The following is a 20,068-nucleotide window of genomic DNA, read 5'->3' as shown; positions in this document are numbered from 1 at the left end:
ACTAAAGCTGTTAAATTTGTACAAGCATCAGTTTATTGCACTTGCAAAAATACAGTTTGAGACGTATACAATTTATCGATTGCATACAATTAATTCAACACACATTCTTCCAAGTTAGACGACCGTGTCAGTTTTGTCAAACGTTTATCTCTCTTTTGCATTGTAACTCTTTGGTATATCCTATGAAAACCAGAGAGCCAATGACATTCTTAACAAATTACTTTTATTAGAACTGTTACAAATAATTAGTATGACGATATATAGCCGTTACTCAATTTATTTTCTTCACAATAATTATAATCACAACTAGCAGAGATATTTTCTACGCTTTTTCTCAGGTCTTAAAAAAATGTGACGTGGTGTATATAAAAAAATGATTAATTGACAAGACTTCTTTAAATTTATTATCTTTTCTCTATAGTAAAAATTTAATCGGAAAAGAATCATTACTTTCTCTTTATATCGGAACACACTTTCTAACTCGATATCTATATTCCTGTATATTTTTCGAGATACTTTGTATATTAAGTCACATATTTTCAGCATCTATGTAATAAATAACGTAATATATCTTTTCTTACTAAAGAATAAATAAAATCACTCGATATGGTTGTTGGATCGATTGTGCGTTTTAATGGTGCACCTTTAATTTAATTAATCTTCTTTTTTCTCACAACAATTGAGAAGTCTATCTTTATTAAGATTAATGATTCGAACGCATCGCACTTCGAACTTTACACTTATTTTTCCTCGTTAGTTGACTCGTTAATTGAGCGAAGCTGAAACTGGCAACTCATCTAATCACTATCTCCTAATCTTATACTACGGTCAACCTCATTACATATACGACATGTGATACAAGAGCCCTGTAAAGTTGAAAGGTGAAGAGAGTTGATAGAAATTTATTTTTGTGAAATTAAATTCCTAAGATTCGAACATAGAAAGTTATTTTCCTATTTTTATGTAAAAATATATATAAAATAATTGTGTTGAGTGTAAAATATAAGAAATTTATTTTGAAGTATTTTAATTCCAAATATACAAGTGAGTCGTATTCCTTCGATTTTTGATTACTTCTTACTACAGAATTAAAAAATAAAATAAAAATTATAGATACAATATTACAATATTACAGTTGTCATATTTATAGTTTTATAAAATAAATTCCTATCAATTCTTTTATTCAATTCTTCTATTTTCAACAGAAAATATACTTCCTGATTCTCTTCAATGTATAAAAAATTTATCAAAAAGTTGCACTTGTGAATTTGTAGAAAAAAGGACGACTTCTACGATCATTCAGCGACTCTCGATATGTGTATGTATATATTTGTTTGTGACAAAAACTCTCTCTTATAAAAAATATATATATATATATATATATATATATATTATTATTAGACTACTCAAATATAGCGAGTAAATCGACGCATCGTAGAAAGCAAACTAAAGTAGATAAAAAAACTCTTCGATAATAAAAATGCTACCTTACAAAATTCAAAGATACTCAAAACTCTAAGATTTTTAAAAAGCCGCCTGAATAATATACTGTGTTTTACATATCATCATGATAAAGAAGTTAATCTATTGTCTCACTATCAAAGAATATTTTCAGAAAAAGTTTTCAATTTCAAAAAAAATTCTTTCGAAATTGCAAATTAGTAAAAACTCTTCTTTTCTGGAGTATTCTCGCTCTACAGAAAATGCTTTTGAAATAAACAATTGTAACATGTACTCTTCTCTCGAAAGAATATTTTCACGGTGATATCTTTGCTTCACTTCTTAATGTCAAGATTGATACAATGGTAATACTCGAAGATGATGCGTTTCACAACGCGAGCCTTCTGACGCCGCATTCGCAACAGAACTTGGCGGTTTCCGGAAATCGCTGACCGCACTCGTGGCAGAATTTGGATAACTTGCATTTGATTGTCGGTTGAGTCGGCGACATCTCGTTTCGAGGCACGTCCTCGTCAAGACGGCCGATCACGTCGTTGGTGCTGCGTCCATGGTGTGAATATTTGCGATTTAAACTATAGGGCACACATTGAACTAGGTTTTAAGCACACGCGAATAAAAAGAATGCAGATGATAAATGGACATAATCAGGATTGGTGATGATTAAAAATTACAATTGCTAAAGTTTCAAACTACAAATTTTTTAGATAACGAAAAATTCTTTATGTTTCATTAAATAATTATTAGTTTCATCCTAAGTTTTTATCATTTCAAATATAAGACAAATTTAAGATAAATATAATAAATTATTAATTGATAGATTTTTTTCTAAAAATATAAATTTGTAATAATTTGCTCTATTTTTTAAATCTTTAATTTTTAAAATGATTAACTGTTGATGAAGTTCTACATCTATCCATATGACAAACAATCACTTTAAAATGCAATACTAAAGACTAACCTGCTGTATGCAGAATCGTTGCTGAGCTTGCTGTGATCTCGTGGCTTGTAGCTATCAGGTGAAGACAGTTCTCCGTCACTGATTAGGCTGCCGTTCCGTTGCCTATCACCGCCGGAGCTGGATAGGTCGAAGGAGTCATTATTGAGAAAGGATTTCAGATTAATTTCATCCTCCTTGAAGCACGTCATCAGCTCGTCGAACATCGAGTTCGACCGCTTGACGTCTAACTCCGAGGAGGAAATGATTGAGCTGAGACTTAGGTTGCTGCCGGACAGGGACGAGTAATTGTTATTGCTCTGATTGAGACTCTGATCCGACGACCTTGATAATGACTGATTATCGGTTATCGTGGACTCTCGGACCTTCTTGACATCGTTCGAGATCTTTCTGTCGAAGTGTGAATTGGTCCTGGGCGCGGACGAGGCCCGGATCGAGTTGGACTGATCAATCAACGATTTCGTGACAGGTGTGATCTTGTCAAAAATCTTGCGCGGTCTGTCGGCGCTGGCGATGACGCCGCGGCGCTCGTCAACGCCCAATGCTTTCGATTTATCGATTATGACTCGCCTGCCCAATTCCTTGATGGGTTTTAGGCCCGTAACATCCGTTATATTCTTACTCGTGAAAACAGGCTTCGAGAGGAAGATCTCGCGCGAGATCGAGTTGGTCTCGGTAGAGTCGCTCGAAAAGTCAGATGCAACATCGTCGAACTCGATAGGAGGCTCTATCAGAGACGCTCTCATATGAGAAATAGGATATTTTACAAAGGCGGAGGAATGAGAGAGAGGATATAAATTATGAGTTTGTTGGAGTTTGGGGCTCCCTGTCATCGACTGATCGCTCATGTCCGACAGCAGGTCATTCATCTGCTGTTCCGCCAGCAGAAACGGATCATAATCCTTGCACGTGCCGCTGAAATTAGAGTTTAATTAGTGTGATTTCTTTTTTTCTTACGAGAAATATTTTTGCATAAAACAACAATAGACAATCAAACGGTAATGTGCCTGATAACGAGGTGCATTTTGGTCTTTAAGCTATACGTGCGCCGATCAATTCCCAGGCAAATGTAATGAGCAAACATTCGTGTGTAACTCTGACACGTGATACGTAATCCAATCTGCTCTTGCTAAACATAAATCAATTTAGAATCAATTTCTTTTGAAATCAATATCTTTTAGTAAGATATTAAAAATGGAAATAAAAAAAATTACATCTCTTAAAACTTAATTTAGTTCTCATTTTAATTCAGGAATCAAATATTTAAAATTTAAAAAGTGATGAAAAATGACGGTCTGCTTTTTGAAATATATTATCCTTGAAAAGAAGAAATCGATTCTAAATTCTTTTTTAAGAAAAATTATATACTATATTACATTTAATTTTCATCCTAGTGATTCCTAATATAATGCTCTGAATTAACTAGATTAAAGCTAGATAAATAACACACAAATACATATTTTGATAAAATAAAAGATAAAATTAGAAATCTGCCATGAGTCATTGGTTCCACGTTCTGGAACTTACGTTCTAGCTTTAAGCACAAGATTAAAGTCCGGCCTTCCGCGCACGTAATTGCACCAGGCGGGACGTGTCGCCAGTTCAATTTTCCTATAATATTGTTAAGATATTAACTACATAACTATTGTTCTACTGAAATATGTAAATAGAAGTACGTAAGTAATAAAAAAGAAAAATCGTAGATATGATTATTTTTTACAGTGCATCAGCAATGCTATACAAATTTTTCTACCGATTAAATAGCAATTTATATAAACTTATCCTTACTGGAAAATTCTATTGTTTAAACATTAATATCATAATATGACTTACAACCATTTGCACAAAATCAGCATTGCAATTTTTTATGCTAATAAAGTATTTACTAAATAATAAATGAACACGAATTAAATGCTAATAATCTACAGTGCGTATAATACAGTCTAAGATATCAAGATATACGATAAAAATAATTTTTTTGCTCTTATGTTAATACTATTTTCTATTCTCTAATTCTACCTTCGTTCGATCAATGGATTTGGGACTGGAGGGAGAATACGGACTCTGGGATTTCTCTTAACGAACTTTCCGCATGACTTAACGTATCCCGTACGAATAGAATCGACATCGATCAATCTATTTCGCGAAATCTTCGAAGCTCTCTCCCAGTATGATCTTTCAGAATCTTCTCTCAATTCCGCAGAATCGTTCCTTATATCGGGTAAACCTCTGAACACTCTGCTCTGTCTCGGCCGAATTATCTCTATACTCTCTTGCTCGTAAGCGTAATTTTCTTTGGGCCGCTTAATTTTCGCAAGATCTATAAATTCAACCGAAGATATCAAGGAATCGGTGCTACCGCGAAGACGATTCATGTTTTCTCTGATTTTGTGTTTTATTTCGACGGAATTTACTGGACGTTCTTTCGCAGCTCTTTTAGTCGAGTCAGAGATGCCTTTTGACAAATTTACGCTGACTTTTAGAAAAGTTTCGTCACGTCGATACTGCGTTTCGGCGTTGTCCTTCAACGTGACTGATGACACTAAATCATTAGCGCCTCGCGTGTTATGTTCTCCAACAAACACGATATCATCGCTGCCATAATTAAATTCTTCGTTGTCTACATTGTCCATGTTTCTCTTACGCAAACCTTCGCTTGTTGCAACTTCCGTTTTAATAATCGAGCAGCTTGATATGTCGTTCGAACGCTTATCTATATCTGTGTTGGAATCTGTTTTCCCATTTTTTAAGCAATCTTCGATATTCTCGAAATTATCGGAATCGAAGACTTGTTCTTGACGTTGTCTGTTGACTTGTAAAGGTATGTTATTTGTATCTGATTTATTAGCAAGATTTATTTCTGAATTTTGTGAAAGCAAAATTTCAGAATTTAATCCTTTTAAATTTCCTTCACAGTCCTTATTATAAAGAATAATTAAATTATTCTCGCTTATTTCTTCATTTATTTCGGTTTCTTTAACATTTTTAATATTCTTTGTAGACTCTTTTTCTGTGCTAATAGCTCGACTGGATACAGAAGATGATATTACTTTGATATTTTCTATTAAATCTAATGAATTGCAACTTATTACATTATTTTGACACGATAACGTTTCATCTTCAGGATCAGATAGATTACTGCAGTTGTTTAAAGACATCATATTATTTATGTCAGATTGATTGCATACGAAAGCTGCTGCGTTTTCCTGTAACTTTAATAAATTGCAACATGTATCACATTCGTATTGTAGCATTTCATCTTTAAGATTCAAATCATCTTGAATATAATTAATATTGTCTGAAACCGTTAGACTATTGTCGATATAAAGTGTTGGATCTTTACATTCTGATGAAGGAGTTTCAAAGAAGTTTTGAAGAAAATCCAAGGTAAGATCGTTATTACTGTCAGTAGAACTCGATTTCAATTTTGTAAAATATTCCTTCGATGTATCTTGCAAAAGTTGAATATGTTCATCAAAATCTGACAAATTTTGCTCGTTTTCTTTTATTATAGTACATTTAATATTCTCAATAATTCCATTATCTATCGCTATCTGTTTATCTTTTTCATCTTCTTTATGCATACTTAATTTATCGAATTCTGTAATATCTGTATCATCCATTCTCTGAGATTCTCTTTTACCTTTGACATTTACTTCTAGTTTCTTAACATCATGACCTGCATTCTCTTCATTGATCAGATTCTGATTATCTTTATCTCTAGCATCAATATTTAATTTTTCTATTTTACGTTCTATCACTTCAATCTCTTTTTCGTTCACTTTCCAATTATCTTTCTCATCTTTGCTATCTGTTCCCAATTTTTTTACTTTATGCTCTATTACCTTGGCCTTAATATCTTCTTTACTTTCAATATTTGTTTTTAACTCTTGCTTTGTAGCTCTAATCTCTTCATCACTCTCTATAATTTTTCGGTTCAATTTTGTTTTATTAATTTCGTTTTCGTTTTCTCTATCCTTGAAGTAAAACTCTACACGAGGACTGTGCTTAATCGGCTTCCACTTACTGTGTAGAATCTCTGATGATTCGTTATATATATCCTCCGAGTCTTTTATCAAGTAAGTCTGATTCAGATTTTGAATACCGTTTAACCAAGTGAGCTTGTTACTGTTCAATTTATCAATCTCGCTGTCTTTTAATTCATCGTTGATTTGTGTAAAATCGTTCTTCGTAATCAACAATTCTTTTTCGATTTTATCTTCCTTTTCAATCGTATTGATTTCGTTTTCTTGGTTACATTGTAGATCGAGATCGAGTAGCTGAAACTCCTGTGAGAAATTATAATTAACAGAATCATTACATTGAAGATTATTCGTCTTACGGCTGATCTGCTTCCACGTCACTAATTGAATATCCTTTTGCATATCCGTGTGTATCCTGTAAGGTTGCACAATAACTCCTAGAGTGTTATCGTTTACGGCAATATCATTGATCGTCGGGTGGCCTTGACTTCTGGCGGAAACAATATTTTTCTGCGTTTTGGCAGAACAAATTTCTTGAGTTCTCATTTCGTCGTTTGGAATGCGTTGGGAGATTGTTTCGTTTCGATCAGATTGTTTTCTAAACGAGGTGGCAGGCGACGTGATCTCGTTGCAGACTGAATCTGAATTGATTCTGGATTTCACAGGAGGAAAGTGAAGAGGACGACGGGAGGATATAGCGAAATGAGAGGATCGGCAGGATGTTGATGTCAATATGTCATGATCTTCCGCTGGCCTGAGGAGAAGGAAGGACCAGGATCAAGGATGTGCGCCTGATAATCATCAGGAGAAGGTCGTTGAGGAATTAAATAATTAGAAATTTTATTTTTTAAGATAGACAATTGCATAGAAAACTTTTTTAAAGTATTTTTAAAAATCACTTATGCTTTTACTGAGCATTAAATTCAAATATTTTTATAAATTTGCAAAAATAGTTTCAATTATTTTCTATAATATAGTATAATTTATCATAAAGTGCTTTTAAGCCTTATCCTTTTCCCTTCTCCTCATGGGCGGCACTAAATATACGCTTATTGTAAATATTCTACGCTTGTTTTTATCTTATCCTACATACAAATATAGAATGTTTCTCTTTTGAAAATGAGAATAATGAAATTGGAAAGATCAAAATCTTACTTGTTCGTACGATCAATAAGGCGTGACTTCATAGGTCCAGATGAGATAGGAGATTCCTTGAGTTGTCCAGGACGTTTCCTATATAAAGTATAAATATAATAAATTATAATCACGTCAAGTCAATTAAGAAAATTTAAAACAGAAAATAAAACTTTATATTTTTATACTATATTACAATTTAATAATTATTATAATTTGATCTTTTTTTACAGACAAAGAAACTCGAAAAAATTTAGATCATTAAAAAAAAGCTTAATAATTATACTTACACGACGGGTGGTTTTTGTTTCACTGGACTCTGTCGACTGCCATTGGTCATCGAGATACTTTCTTTCGATTTGACAAGAGTCGGCGAGGAGACAGAAGTTTTGACACCTTGGTTTACCGCTGACCCCGGGCTGTACTTTTCTCGATTAATAGCTCGCCGGTTCTTGAAGACTGGTGCTTTATATCTCATGCGCGCCTCTAATCGTTCCTTCGCCAAATTTGTTGCCGGACTCACTGGCATCCGGGTAATCCTGTCTTTGCACCAGGCGACGTGACGATCGTAAGCTTTAATACCAAATTGTCGATTGCACGTAGGGCACGTGCCTTTCTCGTTGGCGCGAGTCGGCGGGCCCGAGGAGATCAGTGAATTGCATTGTTTATTGCTCGAGGTCATCTGAAAGAATAAATAGTGTGGAATAAATGTGAGAATTTATCATGTAAACTAGAAAATAAGAGATAATATAACAAACTGTTTGAGATAATTTATTATTTTTAGTGTAAAAATAACAATAATAATTTATGTGAATATCCAAAATTTAATTACAAAGAAAATTATTTAAAAAATTATAATAGAGAAAATCAAGAACTCACGACTTCGCCACGCGCCTCGCGAATGGTCCGCAGGAAGTCGTCGTGGGTCTTCTTCCAGGAGGAGATGGTAGTCTTCTCGTCCTGATGTCGCCAGGGCTCCTGCTTGGGCAGAAATTCGGCCAGCTCGGTGCCTTGGATCCTCTGTTTAGCCGAGTCGAAGGGCTTGCGCTTCTTGGTGGCAGTGCGCTGACATATCCTCGTGTGTTTCTCGAGCGACTGCGGCATGAACGTCCGGCCGCAGATCGCGCAAGGCAGCAGAATTGGCGGCGGCGCATCTGCGTCCATTTACACCGTTCAGCGATTAAATGAGTCCTCGTGATTTAAAGTTGTCGCGGCCACGAGATATGATAATAAATGATTATCTTTTTTTTTTTTTTTTTTTTTTTTTTTTTTTAAGAAAAATTAAGGGCTCGTAAACTTCGACCTTGATCAGCGGTCTTATTTATTCCCGCCGTTATTGTCTCCAGACATCTAAATTCTGTCATTAAAATACTACGTGAACGAAGCGTTTTCTTTTTACGTTAATATTATATATTTTTTATTTTTCACAACTGTCAGAGGACACCAAAGTTATGGCTTGGTTAGTTTATAATATAATTCTGCGAAATTTGTCCCCAACGTCATATGGAAATTCAATCTGAGTCACCCCTTGTTAATCGCTGTTCATTCTGACAAAGGTCACAAATCCGCGAATAATCGATATTTTCGCCGACAACACGTCGAGAGATCGCCAAATACGACAACAGATGTACGTCATGCTATGCAATACGCGCAGACGTTAGACACGTGGGAGATGGTGTGAGTGCGAAACACGTGCTCGTCATCGCAGCTACACACAAATTATTAAAAAACACTAACAAAACTTAACTTAAAATCTACAAATTAAAAAAAATCTATATTCTTATGAATAAATATATGTTCTCTTAAAAAATTCTTTGATGTTATATATTCTGTAATTTTAATTACAACTTTCATATATGTTAATATTTATTTTGTTTTAAGTAATTTGTGATGCTATGATACTCTCACTTTTATTCTCACTCGCACTAAAAATGCTTCGCGGCAATATACAATAGGTTGTTGCGATTGAAAGTGTCAGGAATCTAAATTGCAAATTGTACTTTCTTCGATCGCCGCCGGAATTACGCAACGACAACTACGGTGTTCTCTTCTTGCAAGATCCTCTCGCAAACGCCCTAGTTATTATGAGTTATGCGTTACAAGATAACGCGCAATCAATGAACCATTCAATTATAAAAGTGACGTATGTCAATCCTACGTTTCTTTATATAAGTTTCGATGACATGAATTGATAGATTCTTGCAATTTTTCATTTAATATCACTAACTTTGGGAAGACGAGTTTACATCCTTTCAATAGCACGATGCAAACACAAACACAAACACAAAATTATGAAAAATAACAGAATTTTCCGATGTATCACTTTTTCACGTCTCGTTGCACAAAGCGTTCCGCGCGAGTTTCATCAAATCGAACCTTCGAAAGACATTTCGCGATGACAATCATCTCAATTCTAGAAAAGGACTAACAATAAGTGATCGATTCCAAGTTGCGCGTATATCGCGCTGACACCTGCGGTGCCGATGCCGACGAGGACGCCGAAGAGAGTCGCCCCCGCGAGAGACTCGGCTCTGTCGCCTACGGATAAGCAAGTTTCCTTTTTTAGGCGTCCCTCGAGGTACCTCGGCAATCGTGGAGAACGCGAATCTCGTCTTCCTACCCGCGAACGGAGTGAATCCGTTCCTTCCGTTCTCCGATTATTCTTTCTGTCAGCGAGAAGGTGTACTTTTTTATCGCCTGTGTTTTCGGACTTTTATTTTCTCGATTACATCTAAAGTTTGAATGATTTAATTCGTTAAATATCTTAAATCCACGATCTTATTGCAACGTCCAATGTCAACATCAAGCGAGATACCCACGTTTAACGCTAAATGCGCGGCGGAAATGTGGGTCACCGCGTTTGCCTTCGTCCGCGTACACATTTTATATCGCAACGTGTGCTTATTATAATCACACACGTTATTTTTTTAAACTTCACAATAAACACACGTTCTACATATATTAATTTTTTATCCAATTTTCTTATTAATTTCTCTCTTAAAATATATTTTTCTTATTTAATTAATTGTATTATAAAATATATAATACAATAAATATTTCGTATATATTTATTTATTAATTTTCGTAATTTTTCTATTTTACTGTATTTAATTTCACATTTTCTCTGATGCTAGGGACGACGGTCTCCGGTAATTTTTCATGCGAGAACATGAAAACAAGCATCGTAACGCTATTCTCAATGATCTCATTCCGTCGAAGCCGCTTAACGACGCCCACAAATGACTGTTTTGCTTACGTTTTGCTTTTCTAAGTGAGTCGCGCGCGTGTTAGAAAGAACGAGCAAAGTTTTTTCCACGCAAGCTATTACCGTTCTTCCCGTGACGCCTAAGGTCGACGAGAGGCTTTTAGTGCATTTGCTAAGCCAATGCAAATTAATTAGTATGCACAGCGGAGGCGCGTTCTTACAATTCTTATGGCCGCTTTTAGACGTAAGCAAGAAGAAGGAAAATAAATGCATCAGTAGCGTAATCTAACGTGAAACAAAAAAATAAATCTTTCATAGTCGATTAATTATTTTGTTAAAAGAACTGTAATAATGATTGTGCTAAACTATTGGAGCTAATTTGTTAATTTGAAACAACAGTCAGTCATTTATTTTTAGAGGAAAATATAAAATTATATTGTTAGAAAAAACATTTGTGTAAAAGAAAAAGTTGCAAGTTATTATATTATTTTATATTGTTGTGTGTGTAGACTCCAGAATAGGAAAATAAGATATTTTTATATAAAAGCTTCTTTTTTGTAATTATATGGCGATAATAATGCCAATCGAACATGTTTACTTTATTTTTGATTGGAAAGTAAGAGAGTTCAATGTATATGTTCAAATGTAAACAGATCTACTCGGCTAAATCTGATGTACACGATCTGAATGTATAATAAATACTAAACACACATAACAACACGCGGCAAACTTTATAATTTCAGAAATTCTAAGCTATATTAAATTCCACAGGAAAATGTTATCTATGTATATTAAATGTACTTGATACTCATTAAAACTGGCACTTTGACATTCTTTCAAACCTATGTGCCAATAGCCCTACATTTCTCGTTTTTATCGAGAAATACACTTTGTGAGACTATGAGACCAGAATAAACACAAAGTGCATTTTCATTCTTTTTAATTCGCCGATTCTTATAAGATTCAAACAATTATATAATCATCGATGACTCGATGATCAGAAAATAACGAACTTTGAAACGGTGCTTAATCAGACGAATTTGTAAGCTCACCTTCTTCAGAATATAGTTTGATCCATGTTTCGCAAATGGATAGTGGTGTCTTATTTGAAGTTTCGTCGAGAAACAGAGCCTCGTTGTGAAACGGGGCCTCGTCGCGGAACGGGGCCTCGTCGTGGAACGGGTCTCCGTCCGCGAGATTCTTCGGGACGCAGCACAGCATCTGATTGCGAGCACATCAAGACACCGACTGATTGTGAGAGGCTGCGCGAGTCAAGCCGGCTTTAGTAAGAACGGCGCTCTTACAACCGTTGTAATTGTGACAGAGGTTTATTTTCGGTCCCATCGCTGTCTCAGAAAGTGTATCTCGCCTTTCTTTCATTAAAATATACGTGCAACAGAATAAATATTGTAAAGTAGACTAGAAGAAAAATATATTATCCGATATCTGTCCTATTTTAGTAAAAAAAGTAATACATTGTAGTACACATCTTTAATTTAAATTTTATTGTTATACAAAAATGCAAATTTAAGTATCATATTTGTAAAGTATAGACTAAAATTAAAAAGTTTCTAATTGTCAGTTGGCAATGGAAATATTTAATATATTTAATATCTGCACTTTAAAATATATAATTGATAGATAAGTTGAATTAAATTTTAATAACGATTTTTATATGTATATATATATATATATATATATATATATATATATATATACATATAAAAATCGTATCTTATACATATATATATATATATATATATATATGTATAAGAAAATTTCTCCCGATAATTTTCTTTGCATATTTCTTTTTTCCACACAACTCTTTTGTTATGATTATTATTATATAGTAATCAAGACTGTGTGTGTATATGTTTATGATAAAATATAACAAACCTTTTAAGCAATCAAAATTTAAGGAAAAAAATATATTTTATCATGCTAATGTTTTCATTTTTCTTTTAAAGAAATTATCAAAATAGATTTTAAAGAAGCAGTTGCAAATATGTAATAAATCATTAAAATCATAAGCATATAATGATTATCTACCATGTGCATACTCCTCACGTTTATTTTCCACATGCACTTTCAAAATGTATCCTAAAGTCACTTTCTATTATGAAATAGAGGTCGATAGCTTCTGCGCCGAGGCAGTTTCCTGTAATATTTCTTGTAACTGTGTGCCGGTGACCGCGGTCACGCTGTTTACCCTATAATTAGAATAGACGGGAGCCGTGAAAAGAGCGCGCCGGAAACGATGATGAAGATGACGGAAAAAGTCGCGGAGTAAACGGAACCGAAGATCTCTCGCCGCGTTATCGTTCGCTCGTCGTAAATATACACGCGACGATGCACTCGGACTTACTTACCCTCAGCTTCAGCCATGTTAGTCGTTAAGGGAAACACTGGTCGTTATGGGAACGCGTACCGTGCGTCACCGAGGCACCTCTTCTCCGAAGTTCGAAGTAGGGATCATGCAGCCTTTTCAACCTTTTTGCAATATTCTTCAAATAAATCTAGAACATAAAGGAATTGGTATACTCTCTTTTAAGTAAAATTTAAAAAATTTTTAAAAAAAGACACGTAAAAAAATTTCTTAATTTGAAAATACGGATTACATAATATGTTTAAAAAATTGTGCTTTTAAAACTAAAAAAATTAATTAACAATTACTTTTAATTTAAGACTATTATCATCATTCCAATTTAAATTCGTTCTTGTTTTTCTTTTTTGGTTCATTTGTCTAGAAAGAATATTATATATACCACGTGCTGAATGCCAGACTTTGACATCTGTCATTCAAAGACGACTGTCTTTAAGCTGTTTACAGTCCGAATCGTTCCGTAGGCGTCAGCTGATTGGTATGCGCGTGCGTCACACATACGCACATGTTGCAGTCTGAACGGTAACATAATACATCTACTTATTGCTAATTGCACTATATTGCGTTTTACGAAATTATAGACATGTTTAAGAAGAGTTACAATTATAGATATGATGATAAATATCCCATAATTGGTGAAATTCTTAAATACATGATATTCAAGTATATTAATAAATTATTTATAAAACGTATATATATTAAATTTTACATTTTAATAAGATTATAATCTTTTTTTTAAAATATGTAAAATACTATTCGTATCATTTTCAAAATCATACAAGATTTTGCTACTTTTTATCATTAAAATCTTATTAATAACATAAACTTTAATATTGAAAGAGATACTAGTTTCTTCGCTTAAAATTTCGCGGGCTTACGACTAAATAATACGTCACTTATCATCATAATGATAATTAATCTTCATCAACGATAGCTGCTTTACTATATTTTGTGAATCAAGTGACATCAATGTCAATCAACATCGAATTTTAAATAAGTGCTATACCTATTTTGATTGATCTAAATCTTTTAAATAAAATAAGGTACAGCATTGTAACAAAATGATAGCCATCTGGAAACTCTTGATCAAAAATGGTCCCACTGTTTCTCAGGTACTTGCTTGATTTATGTATGTTTAATGTAAACTGTATAATTATACTAGCTGTATGTGTAATTATGTTGATTATATAAAAGTGATTACTTATATTGCTACGCGTATTACAATATTGTATTTCTGTTTTGTTCGCGAAGAATACATTCCACTTGACATTACTAATGCTTCGAAGTGTTCTGTCTGAACACTGTGAATCAAATGATTCCAAGTCTTTGTAACGCCAAGTGAAATGCCTCTCAAAAGTCGCGCTTGCCTAAAGATGTTGGTTCAAATTAACTCGAATAATACTAGTACGAATCGCGAACACAATTTAATTTAAATTATGTAAGAAAATTTTGCAAGCTAATTTCATAATGCCATCGATAATTAGTAATTTTAATTAATAATTCGATACTGATTGTTGAATGTTGCAGAGAATAAATATTACAAGAATGTTATGTACTGAGAAGAAATATGTGGTGACGACGGAAAAAGATGGGGTGAAGATGCTATACTATTTAATATTTTTTTTAATTATAAGTGCTATTTTCTTTTACTCTAGGGATCGTAACTCATTGTAACTAATATATAAATTTAATCTAATTTAATTTGATTAACTAAAAACACCTTGAAAGGGAAAGAGAGATAATTTAAATATAAATAATTTTAATAATTTCTATTTATTATAGACATTATTTATCTTTGCTAGATATTATTAGCCTCACCTTATTTTAGATTAGAACCATCCGTTTGAGCGACTCTGCTTCGCGTAACTCCCTATCATTGGAGATGCTGAAGAGTCTTCTGAGAGAGATTAAAAAGGACGAAGACAACAAGGATCTTCGATCCATTTTATTGATGTCCGACTCTGGAAAAGTGTTTTCCGCCGGACACAACCTGAAGGAACTGGTCCGTAGAATTTCACTTCTGTAAGACTTTTTTATATTCATCGTACAGGAAACTCATCAGCTTACGTTGTAGACAGCTACGAACGCTAAATCCCATAAGGACGTGTTCGAAACTTCTGCAGAATTGATGCGGGCGATTAGTCAGAGCCCTGTACCGGTAATCGCGGCGGTGGACGGTCTGGCAGCTGCAGCTGGCTGTCAGTTGGTTGCGGCATGTGATATCGCGGTGTGTACGGAAAGAAGTTCCTTTTCCACTCCAGGGTACTTTGCAAATATCTTGTCTCATTGTTTATTATCCTGTAAAAATTACCATTTCTATTAGTATCATTATATTTATTGTTAATTTATCAATATTATCATTTTTTTATTAATTATTATTTCTTATTTGTACATACATAATGCTTTTCGCAGGGCAAATCTCGGGATATTTTGCTCGACTCCAGGTATACCGCTGGTGCGCAATGTGCCAAGAAAGAGTGCGATGTATATGCTCTTCACGGGACTCCCTATTTCGAGCAGAGAAGCTTATGAGTATGGTCTTGTTAGCAAAGTCGTGCCTAATGACAAGCTCGGTGAGCCACTAATTACTACATATGTTTAATAAATATAATACTACATATGTCTAATAAATATTACATTTGAATGATTTTCTTACTTTGATTTTAGACGAGGAGATCCGCCGAATTACAGACGCGATCAACGCGAAGAGTCGCTCAGTCGTACACATTGGCAAAACATTCTTGTACGAACAAATGGAACTCGATATATCGACGGCATATTTCCTGGGCACCGAAAAAATGGTGAACAATCTGAAAATGAAAGATGCGCAGGAAGGAATACGAAGTTTTTTGAAAAAGAAAAAGCCGAATTGGTCACATAATTACGAGAAAAATTAATTACATTGAATTGTACATGTTATATGTTGTAATTTTATGGTTTGTATCTTTTTTCCTCATCAAAACTAGATCATGAACTTATCATACTTAACGTAACATCTCTTTATACATGAAATTTTTTACAATATGTGACATTAGCCACACGAGATTTTTTATCTTATAATATAATTTTAATATCAATATGAGTTTTTTGAAAAAAATATGTTTCATATATTACATTTTTTCAAATAAGTAATGTCCTTAGTCTCATTCACTAATCATATAAAAAATGGATCTAAGCATGATAATTAAGCAATATAAATACAGACTAAAGTTAATTTTTGACAAAAATAATTCGTTAAAAGATTATTTAGATTTTTATTTTATGATAATTCCCAAATCTCTTGCTAATCAAGATCGTAAATATTTGAATATTGCACAATTTTTTCGAAGAAGCTGTTGTATTTTTAAAAAATTTAACGGAATTTCTCTCTGAATCTGCAAACAATATTCTTAAAATTATATCAATTATATTTATCAATTATTGTCTTCTGTTTTCAAGTCTGGTTAAGCTTAAATTATAATATATAATAATTAAAACGAATAAATCATTATCGCATACAAAAGACTTGATTTTACAGTTGTAGAAAATAATATATCTCTCATGAAATGACCTCAGAAAAAAAACGTAAATATGTAGCAAATCATATTGCATTCCATAAAGCTGATGCAATTATCCGATATAGATAAAATGTACTTACAATGTTGATCAAAGGAGAAATTAGCTGAGGATAATATAAAACTTTGATTTAATTTTCATTAAAACTAAATTCGTATTTTCAATACAAAAAAAGAAAAAAGAGAAAGAAAAAGAGAGATTTCAATATTCTGTAGTTCATAAAAAAATGGATAAATTAAAAAAATAAAAGTTTATTTTTTAAAGTTTCATAATTTATCAACAATGAAGCGTTTAAACTTGTACTAATCATGTAATTATATACACACAGAGTGCTTGAACTTAACACAGACATTAAATACAACATGTAAATATTTTCTTGTATATTTTCACATTATTGTATTAATGCAAAGTTATATAAATTACATTTGTTATTGTCTGAATATATCAAACAACAATTGGATTGCCTGTAAACCGTTTAATAGATACAACACAGTATTTAATATTTTATATAAAAAAAGGAAATAATAATTAGCTAAATCTGCTTTATTTTGAGCAAAGATTATATTAATAATCCGATAATTTGTAAAAAATAGTGCGTTAAAAATACGAGAAAACATATATGATATTTGTTATTATATTTGATATTTTCCGACATCTATGAAATTTTAGAGAAAATTATTGTCTTTATGTAGTACTATATAAAATTCTAAAATTTTTTTTATTCTTCGTTCTTGTAAATTGTGAATCAAATAAATATTTATCCAATTGTTTGCTCCTAATTTTACACTATATTTAATGATAAGCGATATCATTTAAAAGCTATATATAGCTTATAAGTACCGCTTACTGGCCTATTTATAATTTTTATATTATGATTTATATGATAGATATTTACGAAAAACACCTACCAAACGAAGGGAATGCACCGCCACTGGCTATTACACGATTTGTGATAGTATAAATGCATATATCGTCTCTTATTTTCGGTCTTTGATAAAATTGTTTGTTATGATAATGCATTGCCTCCTTTCAAGAAATCTCGATTTGTGGTCCCATGTCATGCGGATGAAAGCTTAAAGATTGAAATTTTCAGTCTTTTATCTATAAAACGGTTCACAGGCAATCTAATTGGTCCAGCAGTCTAACATATTCACAATAACAAATATAATATATAATTTATATAATTTGGCATTAATACAATACAATAATATCAAAATATACAAGAAAAATATTTATATGCACATTTCTTATGCGTATTTCCAATATTTAGATGCGTTTTTAACTTTTACATCGCTACAACTGATCAGATAGATTAAATGGATTGAACTACGACTTTTGATACATAATGTTACAAAGATATAGCTCAGTAAGTGTTCTTGGGTCCAAGCAAGATAAGGTCATATAAGTTCGCGGTGGTCGAGCAACATAACTCGAATATCTCGAAGGCCGCTGATATATCGCTCTTATTATGTCGCGTGGCAAAATAAAAATAATCTCTCTCCGTCCGTCTCTGTCTCATTGTCTAGCTAGCTTTTTCCCCAACCGAGCTTATAAAGGAGATCCGTCGTCGCGCCGGAGACCAGTATCACTCTGACTTATTATTTGGTGTACAAAGTCGAAGAGATACATGTGACGTATCGTATATAAACAGCGGAATTTTTTCTCTCTCTGTCTCTGTCTCTCTCACTCTCTCTCTCTCTCTCTCTCTCATTGACAAGTCAATAAAAACATTAACAATAAAGACAAAGACACTATTTTTTAGTTGATGAATCTTACCAAGATTATTATTGCTAACGGCTGTATGAAGCTTGAGGCTTTCCGGAGCATCGAAACTCGAGAACTTACAGGGCGAGGCGGAAAGACAAGAAGCACGAGTCTGCCGAGACGAAGACGATTTACCAGAAGACAGATAACGGAGTTGTTCTTCGAAAATTGCATCGGTCAGTTGGATTTACAAAAAATGTAAACCATATTTGGCGAAAAGAAAGCATCACTTGGTTTGATGTATTTTAGCGTCTCTTACGTACAATTAAAACTACAACTGTTCGTTTTAAAATTGCATCTGCAAATTCAAAAAAGATCAAAGTAATACATAAGTGCAATTAAAATAATATACTTTATGTCAATGCAAATCTGATCTGTCAATTTCCAGTACGAGATATAAAGCAGAAATGCTTTAGCAGCAATAGTAAACAGGCTTCTTTATAAGTATTGGAAATAAAGATCAAAACTATTAACGATAGCAAAATAATTAATGCAGAAAACATGATATGACTGAGACATCATTAGAGAGGATCGTAACACGCGATGAATATATCGCACTGTCGTTATTTTTATTTCTTGCATGAATAATCTTTTGATTCGTAGTTCTTCTCTATATGCATTTATGTATTTATTAATAATAAATTGCTTAATTAACAGAATACTAGATTTCATAAAGAATTTAAAAGTAATAAACACGTGATATATATATATATATATATATATATATATATATATATATGACTTTACTGTGCTCTAGAAATGTCAAGATTAAGCTCTCTAACTTATTCTTCGATAAATTCTCGTTTTATTCTGGTAAACACACGCATAGAGAAATGAAAAATAGACAACTGATCCATTACGAGATTTTAATATATTTTTTAAATTTATATTGTAGATTGTGAAAAAATGGCTGCTGTTCCGCAGAGTGCTTTCGCGGTGCGCAAAGTTCGATGTAACAATGAACGCGCTGTTTTAATGTCCGAGAAAGGGGAAAAAGGAAAGACCGACGAGAAGAAGGAAAATATGTTTGGCTCGTGGTCTCGTTTAGAAGGTATAATACTCGTTAATACAGTTTTTTCAACGTTTCTTTTGAATAAATTTTTACAACTAGAAATGAGAAAACGTTTCCGCGCGCTTACCTAATTCAATTGATCTTGAAGCGAATTTCATGAAATATTTTTTCCGCAGGCAGGGAGCTAACGCCGCTCAAGTACAACAGCAAGTTGATGAACAGTATCTGGGGTTTATACAACCGCTACTCTGTCCACAATTTCAAAAAGAACACCGATGCTAAAGAGGGGGCCCGCGGCGGGGTAGCCGCGGCGATCTGGGGTACAATTCTGGAAAATAGCCCCCCGGCCGCCAACGCCGCTGCTACCACCATCGCGGATGGCCCCTGATCTAACCTAACCTGGATTGAGCACCGGAAGTGGTCTCTAAATATGACGCGGCCAAGATTCTAAAAAAAAAAAAAAAATAAAATCGACAAATCGTACATGCATATAAAATTGTACAAAAAATATATAAAATAATATACAGTATGTATTATAAATAAAAATATGTTCTTTTTTTTTTTTTTTTTTTACGAAACCGACGCATCATCCGGCATGGATTCTTAATAACTCGCG

At 33.2% G+C, this 20,068-nt stretch overlaps 3 protein-coding genes across 3 annotated transcripts; 2 read left to right on the top strand and 1 right to left on the bottom strand.

The window, feature by feature from the left end:
• Positions 1–15: 15 nt before the first annotated feature.
• On the bottom strand, positions 16–12,100 carry LOC140674974 (uncharacterized). Its single transcript, XM_072908931.1, has 8 exons — positions 11,791–12,100; positions 8,413–8,687; positions 7,824–8,215; positions 7,555–7,632; positions 4,436–7,174; positions 3,944–4,027; positions 2,420–3,331; positions 16–2,033 (listed from the first exon to the last, which is right to left on the bottom strand). The coding sequence occupies exons 1-8, from the start codon at positions 11,957–11,959 to the stop codon at positions 1,829–1,831; spliced, it is 4,854 nt and encodes a 1,617-aa protein (XP_072765032.1). The 5' UTR covers positions 11,960–12,100; the 3' UTR covers positions 16–1,828.
• Positions 12,101–14,029: 1,929 nt separating this feature from the next.
• Positions 14,030–16,183, top strand: LOC140675274 (enoyl-CoA hydratase domain-containing protein 3, mitochondrial). Its single transcript, XM_072909594.1, has 6 exons — positions 14,030–14,233; positions 14,649–14,714; positions 14,950–15,123; positions 15,196–15,383; positions 15,534–15,694; positions 15,789–16,183. The coding sequence occupies exons 1-6, from the start codon at positions 14,183–14,185 to the stop codon at positions 16,016–16,018; spliced, it is 870 nt and encodes a 289-aa protein (XP_072765695.1). The 5' UTR covers positions 14,030–14,182; the 3' UTR covers positions 16,019–16,183.
• Positions 16,184–18,263: 2,080 nt separating this feature from the next.
• Positions 18,264–19,922, top strand: LOC140675276 (uncharacterized). Its single transcript, XM_072909596.1, has 3 exons — positions 18,264–18,616; positions 19,336–19,491; positions 19,629–19,922. The coding sequence occupies exons 1-3, from the start codon at positions 18,442–18,444 to the stop codon at positions 19,838–19,840; spliced, it is 543 nt and encodes a 180-aa protein (XP_072765697.1). The 5' UTR covers positions 18,264–18,441; the 3' UTR covers positions 19,841–19,922.
• The last annotated feature ends 146 nt before the right edge of the window (positions 19,923–20,068 follow it).

This window comes from Anoplolepis gracilipes, chromosome 17, assembly GCF_047496725.1.
Source record: "Anoplolepis gracilipes chromosome 17, ASM4749672v1, whole genome shotgun sequence".
Lineage (NCBI taxonomy): Eukaryota > Metazoa > Arthropoda > Insecta > Hymenoptera > Formicidae > Anoplolepis > Anoplolepis gracilipes.
This window is presented reverse-complemented; position numbering and strand designations above follow the sequence as displayed.

Bases quoted from the DNA above. Each gene is read 5' to 3' on its own strand.
- LOC140675276 (XM_072909596.1), top strand. From the start codon at position 18,442: ATGAATCTTACCAAGATTATTATTGCTAACGGCTGTATGAAGCTTGAG. The intron at 18,617-19,335 runs GTCAGTTGGATT...TTTATATTGTAG, and splicing joins GTTCTTCGAAAATTGCATCG to ATTGTGAAAAAATGGCTGCT. The intron at 19,492-19,628 runs GTATAATACTCG...TTTTTTCCGCAG, and splicing joins CTCGTGGTCTCGTTTAGAAG to GCAGGGAGCTAACGCCGCTC.
- LOC140675274 (XM_072909594.1), top strand. From the start codon at position 14,183: ATGATAGCCATCTGGAAACTCTTGATCAAAAATGGTCCCACTGTTTCT. The intron at 14,715-14,949 runs GTGAAGATGCTA...ACCTTATTTTAG, and splicing joins TGACGACGGAAAAAGATGGG to ATTAGAACCATCCGTTTGAG. The intron at 15,695-15,788 runs GTGAGCCACTAA...CTTTGATTTTAG, and splicing joins CGTGCCTAATGACAAGCTCG to ACGAGGAGATCCGCCGAATT.
- LOC140674974 (XM_072908931.1), bottom strand. From the start codon at position 11,959: ATGCTGTGCTGCGTCCCGAAGAATCTCGCGGACGGAGACCCGTTCCAC. The intron at 8,216-8,412 runs GTGAGTTCTTGA...TTATTCTTTCAG, and splicing joins GCGAGGCGCGTGGCGAAGTC to ATGACCTCGAGCAATAAACA. The intron at 3,332-3,943 runs GTAAGTTCCAGA...CTCTAATTTCAG, and splicing joins CTTGTGCTTAAAGCTAGAAC to CGGCACGTGCAAGGATTATG.